The sequence below is a fragment of the Cryptomeria japonica genome, chromosome 8, assembly GCF_030272615.1.
Source record: "Cryptomeria japonica chromosome 8, Sugi_1.0, whole genome shotgun sequence".
Classification (NCBI taxonomy): Eukaryota; Viridiplantae; Streptophyta; class Pinopsida; order Cupressales; family Cupressaceae; genus Cryptomeria; species Cryptomeria japonica.
In genome coordinates this window covers 66,383,726-66,405,864 of record NC_081412.1, presented here as the reverse complement: position 1 = coordinate 66,405,864, position 22,139 = coordinate 66,383,726, and the positions used below count along the sequence as shown (strand labels likewise).

At 38.6% G+C, this 22,139-nt stretch overlaps 1 protein-coding gene across 1 annotated transcript in view; it reads left to right on the top strand.

The window, feature by feature from the left end:
- The window catches only part of LOC131046346 (uncharacterized), a 49,292-nt gene extending 48,274 nt beyond the window's left edge, over positions 1–1,018 (top strand). The window contains exon 5 of the mRNA XM_057980071.2: positions 502–1,018. Within this exon, the coding sequence (XP_057836054.1) occupies positions 502–546 (45 nt within the window). The 3' untranslated portion in view covers positions 547–1,018. The remainder of the gene's footprint in view (positions 1–501) is intronic.
- The last annotated feature ends 21,121 nt before the right edge of the window (positions 1,019–22,139 follow it).

Here is a 22,139-nt window from a genome sequence, read left to right as displayed (position 1 = left end):
AAATATTAAATGCAAAAAAACCTAGGCCAGTCCTTAACTTGGGTTGGCCATTGTTAGGAAAATATTAATATTATTTTTGCCCTTTTTCTTTGAACGCCTAGGGTTTAGACTTATTGGGTGTTGGGTTTGATATCATGGCAGGGACATGACATAAAAGTGGTAGAAAGTGTAATTGTTCTTTGTAGGTTTCAGGATATTGATTTGGGCTCTAGAGCTATCAACTCCTGGCAGCTGTACGATCATGTACTTTCATCCATAATTTTTCTTTTTTCACTTTGTACTGCAAAGAGAACAAGAATGCAGAATGATATTACCTCTGGCATTACATTTTTAGGAGCAGTTCTAGTTTTTTTTTAGTCAAACAAAATTTGCCCCTTAATTTGGTCTTTAACAGCAGAAAAGGATACCTAGAAAATTTAATTGTATGTAAATTTTGTCTGTTGTTGCTTACAGAAGTTCTATATGCATGAATATTTTCATCTGATTTTTCTGTGTTTACAGAGAACTATTCTCCGATTTGAACGGCAGTGCAGCAAGAGCTTATAATGGTGCTAATTAGTGGGGATTCTTCTCTGGTTATGTTCTGGTCTGTATCACCTTTCCTCAATTGTCTGAAGTTATCTGATTCAGTGTGTTTGCACGATGAATTTGATTGGATTCTCAAAGGTTTAGGGCCAAATTATCCTCTTGTAATAATACTTAGTAACTGAAAATCTTGCATGCAAGATTTGTGGTACACGTGTTATGTTCTTCAACAAGGCAGTAGTAGATATTGTACCAAATCTATATATGGCAGATGAATTTTGAATTATCCCTTGAAATAGAGTATCTACAGACGGAGCCATTGATATGTTGAAAAGTGAAAAATTACTCCCACATACTATTAATGGTTGTCTAGTATAAGTAAGAACGTTTTGGAAATCATCCTTCATAGAAATTGTATCATTCGCATTCAAAGTGGTATCTTAATATGTCATGTCATCTACACTTAATAGTGATTAATGGTTACTTACAGTCACAAGAGTCTTCTGAGAATTACCCTTATGCAGTTCATTTATCTGGATTGTCTACTTCCAATTGTCATTTGTGCAACGCTTGTCATTTCTTGAAACTTTAAATGACAGCAAGGTAAGAATGGACAATCGGATTGAAAGATTTCAAAGCTGGAACATTTTACAGTAAAGTATGAATTTAAATTACACATTTTCATAAGAGATTAGCATAGAAATTTGAAATGTAGACGTGCAATGGAGGGGTATAAAATCCTATTTATAATTTATGATTAGAAGTTGAGGAGATAGATTTTTTGAAGACTTTCAATTTGGAATCTAATAAGATAAATATAGAAAATTGCTTTGGTAGTCACTGTTATTATATAAACTGTTGACAAAGGTCTCTGCATGTGGTCAGGTATTGGGTCTAGAGAGGTCTTGTAATTTTACAAAGAGACATTGGAAAGGCATCATAATCATCAATGTATGTTTCAATGTACCATCCTAAACAAGGTTCTTAGTACACCTGTTTTTCAGTTCCTATGGGAAAAACAGTTTTCACTCCAGTACTCTTACACCTTTTTAATATGATACAGTTTTTTCTGATAAGAGTGAAATTTTTATTGGTAGCCCATTAATTGCTATACAAACTGAACATTAGGAACACTCTTTTAAAAGTTAGACAAGCCTTGGACTCGTGCAAATAAATTTCATCATAGGGATATGGTACAATTGTAAGCAGTGCATACATAACATATATAACAACCGTAAGTTAGACAGGGCTCAGAAGGCATGAGAGTGAAACTGTTGCTCAAGTTTAGTACCAGAGAAAATAGAGGTTGCTGGTGCATCAACCTGGGGACTTACATCTCAAAGCCTGCTTTGAGATTGACAAAGCTTTTGGTGGGTTCGATGCCTTATAACCTACTTAATTCTCCCAGTTTTTATTTGTTTAAGTTTATTCACATCGCACACAATTAGGAGAAGTATTTAGCCAATGTTTGGCAGACAACTTCACAAGAAAAGCAAGGGCATGGACCTAGATTCTGACGAAGAGTCAAAAACTTAATTCAGAAATCCATTAGCACCTCTTAATCTACTTTCTATTCCTCTTGGGTATTATTTGATGATTCAAACAATATTTGTCTTATTCTCAGAACATATGCATGCTTCTAAATTGCTACACAGACTTATCTAATAATAGATAATAAACTGTGTTGCATGGGTACCCGTACCCAACCCCCTAGAACGCGTACCGGAGACTGGTACGCGTCTCCCGTACCGGAGACCCATTAGGAGACGTCTCTACACATAGGAGACTCCACGCCAACGAACCCTCCCGTCTCCACCCTAAATAACATGCGCAAAAGTCAAAAAGTTTGACGCGATGCGTGGGCAGAAGCAAAAACCACTGACGTGAGCCCCATTTTCAGACATTTTGAATTGACTCATTTCACATCTGTGTACTTGAACTTCAAAGTGAATGTTAATTCTTGTTTTGAAAGTTCAATGCCATTATATTTTCAGATTTTCTATCAATTATTAAATTATATTTAAAAAAAAATTGGCGTCTCCAAGTACCCCCGTCTCCTATTTTAAAAAAATAGCCGTACCGGTACCGGTTCCAATCCCCAACGTCTCTGAGTACCCCCGTACCCATGCAACCTGGATAATAAATAAAAAATGCATCAGAAGCCCCTAAATGACAGCTGACCAAGCATTCCATTACAATAAAGACAATAATTGCTATCCAGTGAAAGAGCTCTCCCCCTATAATAAATAAAATTTGAGATGAGCATCTAATTAGGCACATGTATAGAGGGATGCATAGAGTTTCTATGTGGAACTTTAGATATAACCCCATAGGTAATAGTTTTTATCCAAATGTACTGTTGGTGCCTTGCTTTGTGGGGAGTTGGAAATCTCCGTTTACCTTTTATTAATCTACGATTAAGGATAAATGTGTGTGTAATAAGCTTCGTAGATGTGGATAACTAAAGGGCTTTCCAAAAGATATCCTAGACATATAAATCATAGTTCCAACCATATTTTCTTATAGAAATTTGCTAAATAGTATCTAGACCTAAGGATGTTCTGCAGTCTTTTTTCCATCTTTCAGCCATCTTTCTTTCCATTTCACTACATAGCCTCTCAATTCTACCCTGTTGTGACGTTTTCACACATCACCTCATTGCAAATAGGGACCCCAACTTTTTTGCTGGTTAGCATAGGTGTTTTTGCTTAGGTTGGTTAGTTTTGCATAGGTTGGCAGCAGTTTTGTCTCCTAGCTCTTAAGAGGGTGATGTCTTGTCAGTCAAGAATGGGTAAATTGAGTCAGAAATTTAAATTTTGACTTTGGAATCCATGAACAAATGCCAGGACTGGAATTGAGGTTTGGAAATTCACAATGTTGACTAGGTTGTTGAATGTATTCAAAGTGCAAGAAAAGTTGTCAATGTTGTCAAGACAAGTTATTAGGAAAATTGTCAAGTTAAAATGCTAAGTGTGGAAAATGGTGGAAAATCTTAATGATGTGACAATCTCGAAAAGTAAAAATTCTTTGTCGAGGTCGGATTTTTCTAAGAAGATTAGAAAATAGAGAATTTTGTGAAAACTCTTATTAAGGAAATTTTCTCCTAGTATCTCAAGTGCACTTAAGATTTCCTTTCAAAACATTACAAATTTCTTGTCAAAGGTGAAATCATGGTCATAATTTCTTGTCATGTAAAATTTTGCTTCAAGATTTTTTGTCTATGGTGAAAACGCACTCAATTCTTTGAAGAATATGAAATTGCACTTGGGAAATTTCTTCCCTATCTCTAATTTGTGCCCTTTTAGAAGTAATTTCCTAACAACATAAGAAATGTGCTTAAGATGAGAAATTGCATTCACACTTTGCAAATTTCCAAACCACCTTGCAATTTCGCCCAAGGAAGACCAACACAAAGAGCACGATTTCCTCTCTACTTTGCAATCCTGCCCAACTCAAACAAAATTTCCTGACCACCTCTAAATCACGCCCTATAGATGATAAAAAATATAGCAAGCTGGGTAGGGTTAAGAGGATGGAGGGCGAAATATCCTCTCCTAAGTGCAATTCCACTCTAAATTGATTGCCTTCCCCTTCCTAAATTTTGCCCAAGGGTTTGTTTGGTAACATGTTGCAAGTCAGCCTCCTAAGGATGAGCCACCATTGAGAAAATGAATAGCAAGTCGGCCTTCTAAGGGAAAAGGAAAAAACAATTTAAAGATCAATTAGGCGGACCTCATTAGGAGTATAGGTGGCACCTATTTATGAGGGTCAAGGAATTCCATTTAAAACATTAATTCATTCAAAACATTCCCAACAAACTATAAGTAGACCTAGAGTGCGAATTAGGCAGAGATGAAGTAAATCAAGAGCAAAGTGAATTGTAGAAAACCTAGTCAAAAGGGCAGATTGGGACATTTTTAGACCTAGATCTAAAGGGAAAGGCTAATTTTAAGAAAGGAGCAAGTTGATGGCAAGCAAATCTGAACAAGTTCTTCATCATTTATGCATTTACAAACATGAAACATCATTATGTCTGTTGTGACGTTTTCACATATCACCCCATTGCAAATGGGGACCCCCTACTTTTTAGGCCCTCTCGGTCTTTTGGTTTTGGTTTTTGGGTCTTTTGTAGCCGTTTCGTCAGTCCTCTGAGTTTGCAAGTGTTTGGGGGTTAGTTTGATAAAGTTTGTAGCTCATTTGAGCAAATTTGGCTAAGTTTGGAGCCTAATTTATCTGTTTTAGGGTTTTCAGCTTCAGACTGAATTTGAGGCCTTTCCTTTAGGGTTTTGCAAAAATTGAGCGTTGCATTGGAATTAGGAACTTGCACGTGAAATTTGAGTGAATTCTAAGCAAATTTCTATTTTTATAAAGTTCCTATTTTTTAGGGATTTCACTACCTCTCGAATTGTCTTTATTTGGCCAAAAATCAAACTTACTATTTTTAGTAAGTGTCGTCTCGTCCTGTTTTGCCCTAATCCTAACATTTTGAAACACTTACCATTTTTTGGAAAGTCTATTTGTAGAAAGTTCTCTGCAGGCAGATACTGAGACTGAGCATTCTTGAACAATCCTAAATCCGGAAAAGTCAAAAAGCAGGCTAAATGGATCAAAAAATGGCTAAGTATGGGCATCTATTCCAAAATTGGGAAGCAACGTGAAAATTTTCTAAGTCTGACACATGGAAAATCACTCCAATTCCCCAAAATGGCATCCTGATTGACAAAAAGTTTGAAACTGACTAAGTCTTGATAGAGGCAGGTCAAAATTACTCCTTCACAAAGGTGAAAATGACACCCAAGGCCAAATGGAGGCAAGCATGGAAAACTCTAAAAACTTGAATTTCCTTCCTGAAGTGATTTTGGTGCCCAAGTCAAAAGGGTTGGGCGCCAAATAGGGGTCCTCAAGGAAAAGCCAAAATTCCACCACACAGTGAAATTGGTGCCCATGGACAAAGAAGAGCGCCAAAATGACTAAGTCATGGAAATGAGGGCGCCAAATGGAGGCAAGCATGGAAAACTTTAAAAACTTGAAATTCCTTCCTAAAGTGATTTTGGCACCCAAGTTAGGGGTTGGGCGCCAAACTCCTCGAGGAAAAGCCAAAATTCCACCACACAGTGAAATTGGTGCCCATGGACAAAGAAGAGCGCCAAAATGACTAGTCATGGAAATGAAAAAATGTTGAAATTCCTTCCTCATGCCCAAATGGCGCCCAAGTCAACTTATGGGCGCTAGAATCAAGATGCCATGGAAAAACTTGGAAATGTAGAAATTCCTCTTACATGGCAATTTGGCGCCCAGGTCAAGGAGAGGGCGCCAAATTGAGGTGATCATGGAAAAAGTTTAAAATGCCAAATTCCTTGACCAAGTAGAAATAACACCCAAGAACCAGGAAGGGCGCCAAAATCAAAGTGTCATGGAAAACTTAGAGAATTGAGAATTCCTCTGCAAAGGTGAATCAATGCACAAGCAAGATTGAAGGCACCAAAAGGAGTGCATCAAGGAAAAAACTTGAAAAGTTGAAATTTCCTCCACAATGAGGATTCCACGCCCAAGTCAAAGATTGAAGAAATTTTCCAAGGCAAAGAAAACTGAGGAGCAAGGAAGAAATTGAGAGAAGGAAAATCCCCTCAGGGAAGAAGTCAAAATTCCCCTCACTAGCATGAAAATTTGCCAAAGAATAAAGAAATTTCAAGATGAGAAAGAAAATCGGCCAAGTGAGAGAAACTTTCTCTAACTCGAATCCTAGAGCTAAAAATGAAAAAATTCCTAAAAAATAGGAAAGGAGAAAAATTTGGCCAAGTGATGGAAATTCCTTCCTTCGCGATCAAATTCTTGGAAAAAGTGAAAATTTGGCTAAATGATGGAAATTCCTTCCTTCACGACAGAATTATTGGAAAAAGGTGAAAATTTGACTAAGTGTTGGAAATTCCTCCCTTCAAGACAAAATTCCAAGCAAGGAAAAAATCACACCCAAGGATGAATTGAAGATAAAATTTCCAAGGCAAGTAAGGAATCAAGGATGAACTGAACAAGAAATTCCCCTCAGAAAAAAAATTGAAAAATCCATTTTTTCGGGCATAAAAAATCATCCAAATTTCAAAATGATGATAGATTTGGATTCATGAGAGAATTTTCTCTCTCGTGGACCCTGGAACCCTAATTTGAAAATGTTCCTAAAAAATAAGAAATGTGCAAAATTGATGAAAAGTCTTCTCTAAGACAAGAAAAATTCAAAACTTCAAAGAAAATTCTTTCCAGATGAAATTTTCTCTCTCCAGGGGTTTCTCGCCAAGTGGCAGCCAGGTCAACATGTTGAATTAATGGAGCACCTTTTTGCATGTAGCAATCACGTTTAAGGCATTATGACAGTTTTGATTGGCATGTTAATCGTCATACTTAGTGCAGTGGTGGAGCATCTTTTGCATGTAATCGATTTGGAAGTGATGGTGTATTCAATGCACATTGGGCAAATTTGAAAGAAGTGGTGCATTTAATGCACAATGGATGCCATTTTTGGTAGGAATGTAATTAATTGTAGTGGGATGGAATTAATTGTATATGGGCATAATGGGCATTTATTGTTGATTACCACCTTGTTGCATCATGTGTGGGGAATCTTTTAGGGAGAAACCCTAATTAGGGTTTTGCATGTAGCCAAGGCTTGAAGCCTATAAAAGGGGCGACCCCCCTCATTTGCAAAGAGAGGGAAATTTGTATGAAATTGTTGTGATAAGTTTTGAGATAATAACAACGAAACATTGTTCTTTGATGGTGTCCACTTAAGTTATTTTTCAAAACTTGCATGGTTTCACCTTCCTCACTTAGAGTAGAAGCAATATAGTGCTTTGATTTCAATAGAGAATGTTATGGTGTTTGATGAATTTCCATGGTTCATACTTTTTGCATCTTGTTGATTATAAGTTGGAGTTTAAAGTTAGCCCGAGTCACCAAGTTTGATTGTGAATAGTTGTTTGGATTGCGCCATGTTGGGTATTCAAATGCACTTTCCCAATGTGAAAATCCTTCATCATCCTCAAAAGATTGCACCAGTTCTTGTGGAGTTATAGTTAAACTTAATGAAGCATAGCTTGGTTTATTTAGAATTTGTCCTCTAAAGCATTATCTATTGATATTACTGCCCTTAGGAGTAGACCTAGATCCTTCTAACCCTTTCCCCTTTACTTTTAGTTCATTCGAAGCAAAAGCATCACAAAATTGCTATATCCGATGATGAAATTCCAGCCACAACAAAGAAGTGAAAGAATGATCCAAACACAAGTTCCCTTGGATTACCAGCATAATCACATTAGCCAACTGAGTCATGTTCGTCGCATATGGGAACCTTGGAGTCGGTTGTCTGATCTTCCTGCAATCTTAGCACACAATCACACTTTGATCAAGAGAGAGTAAGGTGACCATTGGTAACTTTATTCCGTGTTCGATGCTGTCATGAAAAACACGTCAACAATGTCATTTCTAGTATTGCAGATCCAGAATGATCAGTTTGAGTTTTGGAAGGGTTTGAGATGCATGATTGGTGAATTGGTAGCGATGTTCTAATTCATTTCACAATGTTTTGGAGAAAGGATTGTCATGCATATTCTTTGGAAATCTTCAACATTAGTTAATTTTTATCATCATGATCCCCTTGCATTTTGCTAACATTGCTTTTCATTCGTGATTATAATCTAATGTATTTTCTTTGTCCTTTTAGGTATGATACAAGGAATGATTGCAAGGAAGTGGATGGAGGGATGAAGAGAGCTCAACCATGAGGATTAAAGGTCCAACAACTACAGGGAAAACTCAACATCATGAAGAAGGACTTACACATCGATATCCACACTTCAAAGATGGAGTTCAAGTTCAAGACACAAAAATGATGTAATTGAGATACTAGTTAAAAGATCAAGACATTGATGGACAAGATGAAGATACAACAAAGGACTGTATGGCAACATACAAACAAGGAGAAATCAAAGACAAGATTAACAATTTCAAGAACATTCCAAGAAAATCACCAAAGGAACAAGTAGGATTGCTCTACAAGGAAGAATTCTTGACGACCAAGATCAAGGTTAATGATATCTTAAATATCAAGAGGATGATGGTATCAAGGCAAGGTTCACACTATAAGGAAGTCAGGAAATACACCAAGGAACTCAACAATTCAAAGAAAAGAGCTCTGCATCAAGGAAATTTTAAGACAAGGTCTACATTCCAAGGTGAAGAAGTGTTTCAAGATTCCTAAAGTAAGCAATGGAATTCCAAAGTATGGAGAGACATTTCGAGATGTCTAAGAAAGAAGTAATTCAATATTCTCAAACATAAGGATGGAAATGCATCACAAAGAGGAGAATTCTTGAATGCCAAGATGGAAAAGTTAAATGTGATCCAGAGAATAAAATAGTTTCAAAAGAGTTAAGCAAAGTTAGAAACTTGATTATCAAGATTATGCAATTTGGGAACATGAACTATCACAATCAATCAAGCAAAGGCGATTATGTTGAGTATCAAGAGATGTCTATGTTGAGGTGGTGCTCAATCATCATCAACCAATCAAGTGATGCCATGTCAACATGTCCAAGTGCATTGAACCTATTTCATTTAAAGGAAGAACGACATGTGGCACTATATCAAATATTATTGAATATCCATAACCTCATTTCTTATTGCTCTGAATGCAAGCAAAGGACGTGTCCTAAATGTTATAATTCTCTCATTGGTTGAAGAGGAGTTATAATGCTACCCCAAGGTTTCTCTAGTCAGGTCTTGACATTGCAATGGATAGACTCGGTGAATGGTGTGATCTTGCTAGTATCACAATGGGACTTACACTTTACTAGAACTTTGAAACTAACTTAACTTCTACCAAATAAAGAACAAAGGGAAAAGGATAGAGAATCTAATCTAATTTAGACCTATGAACAATAATGATAATGAATAATGCTTAGATAGACAAACTCCTTAAATCAAGTTTTGCTTCACTATGATAACAACCACACAAAACCAATGTGATCTCCAAAGGTAATAAATGATTTTCATATTGCAAACATCCATTCAAATGCCCAATGCTAGTGCAATCTGAATGAACATTCACAATCAAACTATTGCAACAATGAGGTTTAGACTAACTTTACACTATAGCTTACAATCAACAAACCACAAAAAGTATGAACCAAAGAATTCAATACATATCATTGCATTTCTCCATCAAGATAAATGAACTTTAACTAAGAAGTAACAAGAAACCATGCAAAATGTATAACATAACACAAAGATCCACCATATCTTCAATGAAACTTATGTATTGATGTCAACATAGTCTTGGCAACAATTTCGAGCTTCCTCCTCCTACTCTCATTGCTAACTAACTAAGTAGTCTTGGTAAAAGATTGTCATACTTCATTAATCAAGGAAGAAGTGATTCAAATCAATTGCAAGAAAAAGAAAGTGACTGTGATATATCTCAAGAGGAAGAAATCCTTGATGAAATTGCATCTACACAACAAAATAAAGATCTCGAAGAAGCAGTGCAAGATGTTCTAAGAGAAATATCAACTGACAATCAGATTTCAGATTATATGAGGGAGTTTTCACCATTTCATAATGTTGATTGATTACATTTTCTTGATTTCAATAATTGAAGCACAATTGATGAAGATGTTCATCCATGCATTATTAAAGTGCATGAAATGTTAAACAACTTAAGAGAAATTGAACAAGATGAAGTGTTAAACGATAAGCAAGTTGCTACAATGGAGGCCAAGTATGAAGAGCAATATGAAAATCATTTTACCTTTGGAGATCGCATCAGTTTTGTGTGGTTGTTATTATCATGGCGAAGCAAAGCTTGATTTAAGGAGTTTGTCTATCTGAGCATCATTCATTATCATCATTATTCATAGATCAAAACTAGATTTGATTCTCCATCACTTTCCCTTTGATCTTTGTTTGGTAGAAGTTAAGTTAGTTTCAAAGTCTAGCAAAGCATAATTCCCTTTGTGATACCAGTAAGATCACATCATTCAATGAGTCTATCCCTTGCAATGTCAAGACCTGACTAAAGAAACCCTGGGGTGGCCTTGATCACAATATTTAGCATATAAGGTCTCCTTGTTCAAGGGAGAATATAATACTTAGTATTTTATTTTGTATTTGAGGTGCCATAAAAAACACATCAACATACCCCTTAGCATTAAGAGGACTCTCTTTTGAGGTGGAAGCAATGTCTTCCTCCAGAAGCTTAGGCTTAACTAGTGCAAGCCATGGTAGCTCAGGAAAAAGCCCCAGATGTGCAAGCAACATCTTATACTTTTCATCTCCCAACACAAATTGAGCATACTATGCCCAAAATGAAATAAAATGGAAGCCACTACCAAGGTCTAACACCATTAACAACAAGTCAGAAGACCATTGTTAGAAGGCCTACGGAACCAACAACACAATAGTAGAAAGTTATAAACCCGACTCGAGTTAGGAGAATCACCAATAACTCAACACGAAAGAGTTTGGCGGGTGGGGTAAGGCTTACCTTTCCTCTTGCCACAAACAACAGTCTAAGCAATACTATTGTTACGGACATCATTGCAAGTAGGATCAAGCGAGGAAATCCCCTTAGAGTTTCTGCCAACATCACGAGTAGATAGTTGTTGCAGAACAACACTTGGAGCAGACTATTGCTGCAGAACAATAATAATAGGAGTAAAAACCTCAAGACTGGTGGAGACCTCACCAATAGTAGTAGGATCCAGTGGGGCAGCAGAGACCACAACAGTAGTAAGAGGCACAACCTCATCCCAAGAGAAGTCATCATCAACATTTGAAGAGTCATTAAAATCAGAAGCATCAATAGTTATGTGAACTTTGTAAGACTCTAATTCTAATTAAAATTCGATGTTGGTCTAATAGCTTTCCTAACCCAGGGATAATTATCCAATCTGAGCAACCCTTCATAGACTAGAAGCTCCATTTAATTGTCAACCAAGGGATGTGAACTTGAAATGGATTGGTATTGTATGTGCACTAGGGAAGCCTTCTACGTTGTTCTATCAGATGTGTATAGCAATAAACTCAAAACAATAAACTAAATTGAAAACATCACAATGCGGGAAATAAAACTAACTACACAAGAGTGGATGCAAGCAAACTAGTTATTTGCAACAATAGTGGCTGCAGATAGACTATTCTAAAACTAATGAAATTAAATACGCAAAAAAAAACCTATCTTAAACAACTCACTATTAACAGTAAAACATAATGAACAACAATCTAAACTATTGTAAAACTAAACTACCATGGAGTCAGTTCCTCAAGTGGCCCTTGCTTGAGTGGCTTCAATCTTAGTCATTAGCATTCAACATTCAATCTACAAGCTTCATTACTCAAATCACCGTCTTATTACAAATCAAAAATTACATTGACATATATCAGACTTGCTTATTGAACATAGACACCATTAACAAGACTCAACACTAATTGGATATTCTATCAACAATACTTCTCACAATTCAACAAGATCTCAAGTTTATGCATGAGGCTTGAGAGTTGGATTAATTACAAACTCAATAAAATTACAAATTTTATTTCTCCCATGACAACAAGGAGATGACCTATTCCTTAACAAACTAATAATAAAGACACAACCAACAATAGTTGAGAGAGTTCTAATCCTTTTGAAACCCTTTACAACTTCAAAATACAGTCATGGATGAACATGTGGAGTTACACCTAAAATTGTGGAGAAACATGTCACAATGACTTATGATTCATAATTTATTATTCTCACAAGTTTCTCCATGATTCCTTGTTTCTAATAATTTCCAAATACACGAGATAAGCAAGAGGTAGAAGAGTTCCAGTTGATCTAGAACTCATTCCTTAACTGCTGCCTAAAAAATTGCTAGTTTTGTCTTAGTCAACTTCTGGTGAATGGTTCTCCTTCAGTATTGTGAATTAGCTCAAACGTTTTGGTAGGATTTTATATCTCCTTTAAAACTTTCCAAATCATTTTGAAGATTTGAATTTCGTTAATAAACAAGTAAGATATGCTCGTTTTTATCAAAACTGGTTTTTTTACTTTTTCAACACTTCCAGTCAACAACTACATCTGCCAATTACCAACTTGTTCGTCCTCTTTTCTAGTTGTATGAATGACTCAAACTCTCACAAACAACATGTTAATATTTCCAAAATACTTTACATTCAACAATAACCATATATTATAATATTTTACCATTATTTAGCATCAACTAGCTAGACATACAAATGTTAAGTGAATTCCATTAATCTTAGTTAATGCTTCAAAAAACCAAGGTAGTATTTGGAAATGTATTAGATTAGAATTGTAAACATGGGATAAAATTGTAGAACACAAGATGGCAATGAGAGCGGGTGGAGGAATCAATGGTTTCCAAACTTTAACTTTTTAATCCTAATTATGTGTACCGGTTAGCAGATCTAACACAAGGTGGATATACCGGTGAGATAGAGAGAAGACCAAAATGCAAGCACACATAAAGGGCACATCACATAACACCAGATATACGAGGAAAACCCAACATGGGAAAAACCTTCGTGCGAAATGCTGTTGGAGTGTATGTTAGTCCCAACCGGTGCTGAGAGGGGAGGGGTGAATCAACACTTTACCAGTTTTACAAAATTAAAACCTTTTAACTCAAGACTGCACTAACTTAATATTCATCAATATAAACAGTTATTGCAGAAGAACATGCATGCATGAAAAGATACACAGTTACACCAAGATTTATCTCGTGGAAACCCAAATGGGAGAAAACCACGGTGTGAGTAGAAACTCACAAAATTTGCACTCTTCTGGAGTACACTCGGTGAGGAGCCATCCCTATTAGGAGATTACAAAGACATTGTTAGGTGCCACCCAGTTAAGGGATTTTGTTTAAGGTCCGTTATTGCCTTTACCCTGTTAGAGGTAGCCTTGTTAAAGGTCTTAGGATCATCAATTAAGATGACACCCGGTTAAGGGATTTTACAATGGGACCTGTTAAAGTCCACTCGGTTAAGGGATTTTGAGTTGCAATGGTTAGAAAGCAATAGGAAGTTGATATGTTGGAATAGCTACTGATAGCTTGATCAGATCACAATGAAATTCATACTCTGTCTCCACTGGTTGTGTCTGCTCTGCACTCCATGGGTCCTCTTCTCATACCCTCGACTCTGCACTCTACTGGTCTACTTCACACACACTCTACTCTGCTAAAACATTTAGCACTTCCTCACTCTTCACTCTGCACTTCGGATCGCTTCTCACAGGATTTGCACTTTGCAAATTTTATGATCAAGAATATTTTGAAAGACCTCAAAATACTTTATACATTCTCTGTCATCACCTTCAGGTGTTTCCTTAATCAATGCAATCACAGATTTCGGTAGATTCAGAATTCAAATCTTCCCGCTCTTTCTTTGCATACCCTGCAACAATTCTGCCAACTGCTTAACCAATTCTGCCACCGCATCCCCCAAAAATAGTGACTTCTAGGTCACATTTAGTCTTTTAAATGCGAACCAGAAAATCCGCAAATAATCATGGCTTAACTGCATGATAACTGAAGTTGACTTCACCAACCTTTAGTTGGACGTTGCTACAAGCTCACCAACTCACCTTTTTTCATCGCAACTGTGTAATCGATCACCGCTCCGAGATTTACGGTGTCCACCTATCTTCCTTCTGCTTCACCAGTGTACTAGTATACCACTGCGCTCTTCATTACCGGTTCATTCTTTGATGTCGGTTTACAAGGCTTCCATCAAGCCTCTTCTCATGTTTGCTAATGAGGTTTCTGTTTGCATATAACCTCAAGCCTTCTTGCCTAAGTCACCTTCTGTGACTTCATCATCATCAGAATGACCAACTTGAAGATCTGACCTCAACACCGATCTTCTTGTGTGACAAACCAGTTAGCTTAGTCTGTCTTCCCTTGAGCTGATTGAACCTTGATCACCTGTCTCTTATGTTGTTTACAAGTCATCACCTTTGCTACTAAGATACACCACTCCACCGGTCAGTGTTAGACATCAATGACAAATCTCAGCAAGTATATAGGTTGACTGGATTAATCGGTTTTGTTAATGCCAACAGTCTACTGCTCCAATCCAGCCTTGCAATAAACATTGTATTACAAAGTTTAGGGCACTAACCCAAGGAGCACCAACCCCTGATTTAGGGCACCAACCCAAGGAGTAACAACCCCTGCACCGAGCTCCAACTCAGTTATCACAATGAAACATATCAATACAAAAGTAGTAATTCTGTTACAATTGACCTTTGTAACACTCACACATATCTCTTCATCAGTTCACCTCTATTCGATTCTTTGTCGGTTCTCTGCTCAACTTCTCTAACTCTTCCTCTACTATGTCTCTGCCTTGTCTAATCTCTCTCTCTCTCTCTCTCTCTCTCTTTGCTCTTCTTTGCTTGTTGTTGCTGCCTTACCGGTTTAGACTCCACCTCTTCTTTGTCGGTTTACTGTTCTCTCTGATCACTACCAGTTCTCAGTTTACCGATCAAGCCCTGCTCCGATCTCGCCTTGTTGGATCTTCACCGACACTCCCACTCCACTATAACACCCTCTACTGCCTTCCTGCAGGTTCTAGCACCACTGGTTCACTTGATTGCAACACACTTTGTAGCTTATCGGTCACTCTGACCTTACCGGTTAAACCTCTGCTAAACTTATCTTACCGGTTTCACCTTCCAACATTCAGTCACTATGATTTTTGATGAACTCTCAGATTGGTTGGCTCTCTGTTGCACTTTCACACTCTTCTCTTCAATATCCGACCCCTTTTCATTTGGAAGCATCAACCCTCTTTGGTCTTTAGTCAACATATTTATATGTGAGTTTTCCCGCCATGACTAACATTCAAACTTCACATGTCTAGGGTTTCTTCATCGACCACGAGGCATACCAAACCCAATCAGATCTTGTCCCATATATTTGACCACCTACAACGGATCACACTCCTCTGCCAATCTCGTTGTGTCCAAAACACGTTTGCCATATTTAGCAAACACGACCAACTGATCATCGACCTGCTTCTGTCAGTCATATTAACTGATCTCTCTATTGTCTTCATCAGATCATTTCTGCACCTGGACAACTAGCATCGATCAGTGTACGCCATAGATTTCTGCCATTTGGTCTGCATCGAGCTGCAAACCTCTGTCCTTGACCCATGATATCCGCAATCAACATTAATGTCAACTGACTCATCACCAACCTCGTTGAAGCACACTTCACCGACCATTACATGCATGACACCTGTGTCCTGCGTGTCATCATCGTGGACATCCACCTCTGCTTCGACCACTGTGTTGGTTTAGGCTTAGCCACCGACCAACATAATACCAATGTTCATCTACCAGTTCACTAACCCTGTCGGTTATACATCAACCGGTCAACCTTCAAGCTTGCACTTTATTGCTCTGCCTGTTGGATCACATTTGGCCGGTCACCAAACTCAGACACATGTCCATCTAATAGGAGCACATCACTTTGCCTCTTTGCTCTCTTACCAGTTGCAAGATAATCTCAGACATCAATCATCAACAAGCATCTATGTTGATATCAGCAACCCGGAGTGAAACCATGTCTACAAATGCTAGACCTTGCCTTCATCATCATTTGGCTGGTTTTCCTCTCAACCGGTTTGCCAAGGTAGTAACTTCATCACTTCATGCTCTTCCTTTTTCTTTCCTAGTAGCACATCATACTTACTCTTGCTGATCCGGTGCACATCTCTGGTTTCACACAACTGAGGCATCCTTGTGTTTCACTAGTTCATCCGGTGTGAGCCTTCAATCATTTGCCTTCTACTATTTTGTCTTATCCCAGAAGGTTATGATGCATTTCATGCATGTTATGAGATAAGCAAAGCATTATCACTTACCGGTGGGAGTAGATCCTTGTCATCATATTGTGCCCCGTCTGCTTCCGGTATTGCACCAATATGACCTCCTTGTTTGAGCAGGTACATCTTCTACACATAATCCGGTAGACTTCCATATGTCTTCCTTGCTATCTGAGGCAACACACTTTCTATCATTCTTCTCTTCATCCTGTGACAACATCTCTATCTGGTGGGAGTCCTGCAGTAAGACATCCAACTGCAAACTAGTTGTCTGTCCTTCTTCATTAGCTTACCTTGCTTTCTTACGGGTCACATGCATACCGATTGTCAACCATAATGTCAACAATCTCCAATACCTATTCACCGGTCAACATCCCATACCGGTTGACATCAATGACAACTATACCAATGGACATCAATGAGACCATAATGCCTCTATCTGTTGACATCAATGACAACACAATGCCAACAATCTCCCCCTTTGGCATTGATGTCAACACACGTAGTATGTGGTGTACTACATATTTTCTCTCCCCCTTTGACAACAATGGCAAAGGGTACTAACATAGCTTTGTATCGGTTGCTTCTCCCCCTTTGACCATTTCACGTTGTATCCTCTCAATCAGCAACACTTGAGATAGAGGGCTCAAACACCAACTGACACCAATTGCTCAGCCACCAAGTGTATATACAAATCTTATACCAATTTTATATACTAGTCTGATATCAATAGTAGAAAAGTGTGTCAGTGAATATCACTTATCTGTTGGTCAGACTACATCATCTCCCCTTTGATATGCAAAAAGTTATTCTGACCCCAATTAGCTAATACCAAGTGTTGAAGCTGACACTAATACCAATTTGATATCACTTGTATAATCTTCGATACCAAATGTATGTTCTCCCCCTGTGCAGGTAATTCTCCCTCTTTGTTCACAATTGGTTGCTTGAGGACTTTTCTCTTCCTTTGCAGATCTATCTTCTGATGGGCAACACAACTGTTCCTTTCAACCGATGGCCAGTAGTGCAACATAGACACATAATCTCCCCTTGTGTCCAACATGTCTGATACCAATCAGAAAATATGGTTGTGAACTTCCCCTGAACCACAGATCTTAGGTCTTCATTCCCTATCATGTCCTAAACCGGGACTCCAAATTGCACCTTGTACCGGTTGAGCTGAGTGAATAAGTGATCAACTGATGATCTTCCAACTCCATGACATCCATCACAACTTATGAAATGATCTTATATGAACACAATGAACCACATCACTATCATGTCAATTATCAAACCGATTAGATCAAAATGAAGCATGCATATATGATCTACTACCGGGCCAACACATGTCATTCGGGTCTTTTCCAATATCACCCGAGACATAAATTCCTCAATCTAAGCCGCCAGAGTCACTACAATGAACATAATCTGCCATTCTGGTCAATATCCATACCAACAACATAATGTACATACTTGTTTACTATACTAGATCATCATCTCCACTGGAGCATCTTCCTCTAACCTCTGTCTTCTTGTGTCACGTGCCTCTGATCCCAATGGAAAATTAACCATCCACTGACACATGTGGGAGTAGTCCATCTCTCATATGTAGATGTGTAGCCAAGGCAACAACTACACATATTGTCATCTCATTTTTTTTTGGAACGACAACTTCTTGTTCTTTCCTTTGTCCTTTTCACTATGGGGGTGAATGATGTGATCAACATGTAACTCCCCTTGAGTCCCTGCATCTCCTTTAAGCCTTAGGAGATATCACCTGTGCATCAAATGCACAGTGTCGGTCCATGGTTCTACTCTCTTCCTTCTTCCTCCATACTTGCTTGGTCTCACTCCTCTTTCCATTTGCAGTCTTAGGAGTAGGTCTTATCTTCTTTTGCTGTTTGGTCCTTGCTCTACCAGATTTTGCAGCATGACTAGAAGCATTGTTGTAGAAGCAGACTGTGTTCATACCAAACACATGATTGGAGGACCTTCAATCAAACCAGTTTGATCTTCTTCCTCTGATCATGTTGTTGTAGCCAACTACCGGTTTCTATATATCTCTTGATCTTGCAGGAATGTTTATCCATTTGTTCCATTGAGGTCTTTGTCTCTCATATGCTCTATACCCATTTCCATATTGAGCATAACTGTTATACTGGATGCCATATGACTGCAAGTTCTTCTTTCTGCAATCATGACTTCTATGGCCAAGTCCATTACATCTTTGACAGACTAAATTGTTATTTCTAGGAAAAACATTTTGTCTATTCCTAGACCTATTTTTACATTCATCTGCCCTATGAACATAATCTTTGCAAGCAAAGCAGTAACCAGAGAGAGGGGGCATATTACTTACAAACTTATTCTGCCATGCGTGAGGAGATCTTACCAGTTCGACTTCTCCATTTCTGCTTCTTTGGGGACATGTCTCTTGGGCAACAACATTTCTTTGTCTTCTATCGGTAGAAGATCTTCTGGACTGTCTTCGCATGTCCTTGTTTCTGACGAAGCCATCTTCCATCAACTTTCCTTTCCCTTTAGGGTCTGCATTATTTTTCCTTGCAACACTGGTCTTCTTTAGCTTCATGTCCTCACTGGTTGTAGCTAGATCAACCTTCTTCCTAGGAGCATTTATGACCGTGAAGGTCCATCTCTTGTTATCTCCACTTGAGGAGACAAACTAAATGTCTTTATTGAGGACATTCTTGCTTGTGGAGCATTCACCGGCAACAAGACCTAATCCTCCAGTATCCTTGGAGTGTTTTTGTTTCTTCAACATTTTGTCTAAGGCATCACTGCTGCCATCAAACCAGATCCTCGCCTTGAGCTCATCTTGGCACTTCTCAAGGTCTTTCCGAAGATTCTCTACTTCAAGCTCCAACTCCTCACATCTACTCACCTTGGCATCAAAGACTGATTTTAATTCATCAGTCATTCCTTTGGTTTCTTCTAGTTGAGTTGTCAACATGCAGATATTTTTATCTGACTCTTCAAGACATGTTCTCAACTGGTTGCATTCTTCATGAACTGAAATTTTGTAATTCTTAAATTCATTCCTAACATTTTTCAGTTCATCTAGGGCACTTACCAGCTCCCTTTCAAGATCAACTTGAGCTTCATCATCTTCTTCATCTTCACCATTGCTACCAAACACATCTTTCTGGTAGGTTTGATCTCCATGATCACTTTCTGATGTGTGCCTCTCACTTTCTGTCTCTTGAGCCATGAAGAGGTGAGTTTGTTCTTCATGATTGTTGCAACTATTGATTGATCTATCTTTATCATCTGCACATGTGTTTGCTCTATTGTTCTTCTTGCTTTCACAAACCGGTTCAACAATGGTAGGTTCATTGGCATAAAGTTTCTTCAATCTGTCCCATAGGCTTTTTGCTGATTTACATCTGTCCACCTGTCAAGAAACATCATCCGAGAGCCCACAAAGTATAGCCTTCATTGCTTCATCATTACATTGGTATCTTCTTTCTGCATCATAACCGATGGGAGGACTGATAGGACTAGAACAACCATTGACAACCGACATCCAGACATCAAACCCTAAAGAAGACAGGTAGACTTCCATCCTACAACTCCAAATAGAAAAGTTTGATCCATGAAACACCAGAGTAGGGGTTGACACAAAACAGACCATTGTGTTCTCAAAACTAGAATCTACCCAAGCTGGAGAAAGCTTATCTAACCGTGAACCTATGGCTTTGATACCAATTGTAGAACACAAGATGCCACTGAGAGGGGGGGTGAATAAGTGGTTTCCAAACTTTAACTTTTTAATCCTAAGTGTGTGTACCGGTTAGCAGATCTAACACAAGGTGGATATACTGGTGAGATAGGGAGAAGACCAGAATGCAAGCACACACAAAGGGCACATCACATAACACCAGATATATGAGGAAAACCCAACATGGGAAAAACCTCGGTGAGAAATGTTGTTGGAGTCTACTGCTCCAATCCAGCCTCACAATAAACATTGTATTACAAAGTTTAGGGCACCAACCCAAGGAGCACCAACCTCGGCACCGAGCTCCAACTTAGTGATCACAATGAAACATATCAATACAAAAGTAGTAACCTTGTTACAAATGAGCTTTATAACACTCACACATATCTCTTCACCGGTTCACCTCTATTCGGTTCTTTGTCGGTTCTCTGCTCAACTTCTCTGACTCTTCCTCTACTATGTCTCTGCCTTGTCTGCTCTTCTTTGCTTGCTAATGCTGCCTTATCGGTTCAAACTCCACCTCTTCTCTGTCAGTAAACTGTTCTCTCTGATCACTATCGGTTCTCAACTTACCGGTCAAGCCCTGCTCTGATCTTCACCGAAACTCCCACTGCATTGCAACACCCTCTACTGCCTTCCTACAGGTTCTAGCACCACCGGTTCACTTGACTACAACACACTTTGCAACTTACTGGTCACTCTGACCTCAATGGTTAAACCTCTGCTAAACTTATCTTACCGGTTTCACCTTCCAACACTCAGGCACTATGATTTCCGATGAACTCTCAGACTGGTTGGCTCTCTGTTGCACTTTCACACTTAGCTCTTCAATATCCGACCCCTTTTCATCTGGTAGCATCAATCCTCTTTGGTTTTTAGTCGACATATTTATATGTGAGTTTTCCCGCCATGACCAACATTCAAAATTCACATGTCTAGGGTTTCTTCATCGACCACGAGGCGTACCAAACCTAATAAGATCTTATCCCATAGATTTGACCACTTGCAACGGATCACTTGAATTTGCCAATCCCATTGCGTCCAAAACACGTTTTCTAGAGTTAGCAAAAACGACCAACTGATCATCGACCTGCTTCTGTCAGTCATATTAGCTGATCTCTCCGTTGTCTTCATCAAATCCGATCTGCACCCAGACAACTAGCATTGATTAGTGCACACCATAGATTTCCGCCATTCGGTCTACATTGAGCCGCAAACCTCTGTCCTCGACCCGTGATAATCACAGTCAACATTAATGTCGATCAACTCATCACCAACCTTGTTGAAGCACACTTCACCGACCACTGCATGCATGACGCTTGTGTCCTGCGTGTCATCATCATCGTCATCCACCTCTGGTTAGACCATTGTGTCGGTTTAGGCTTAGCCACTGACCAACATACTGCCGATGTTCATCTACCGGTTATACATCAACCGGTCAACCTTCAAGCCTGCACTTTATTGTTCTGTCGGTTGAACCACATTTGCCCGATCACCAAACTTAGACACATGTCCATCTGATAGGAGTGCATCACTTTGCCTCTTTTCTCTCTTACCGGTTGCAAGATAATCTCAGACATCAATCATCAACATGCATCTATGTTGATATCAGCAACTCGAAGTGAAACCATGTCTGCAAATGCTAGACCTTGCCTTCATCATCATTTGGTCGGTTCTCCTCTCAACTGGTTTGCTAAGGTAGTAACTTCATCACTTCATGCTCTTCTTTTTTGTGTCCTGTTAGCACATCCTACTTACTCTTTCTGATCCGATGCACATCTCTGGTTTCACACACCTGAGGCATCGTTGTGTTTCACTGGTTCATGTGCTGTGAGCCTTCAATCATCTGCCTTCTACTATTATGTCTTATCCCAGAAGGTTATGATGCATTCCATGCATGTTATGAGATAAGCAAATCATTATCACTTACCGGTGGGAGTAGATCCTTGTCTTCATATTGTGCCCCGTTTGCTTCCGGTATTACACC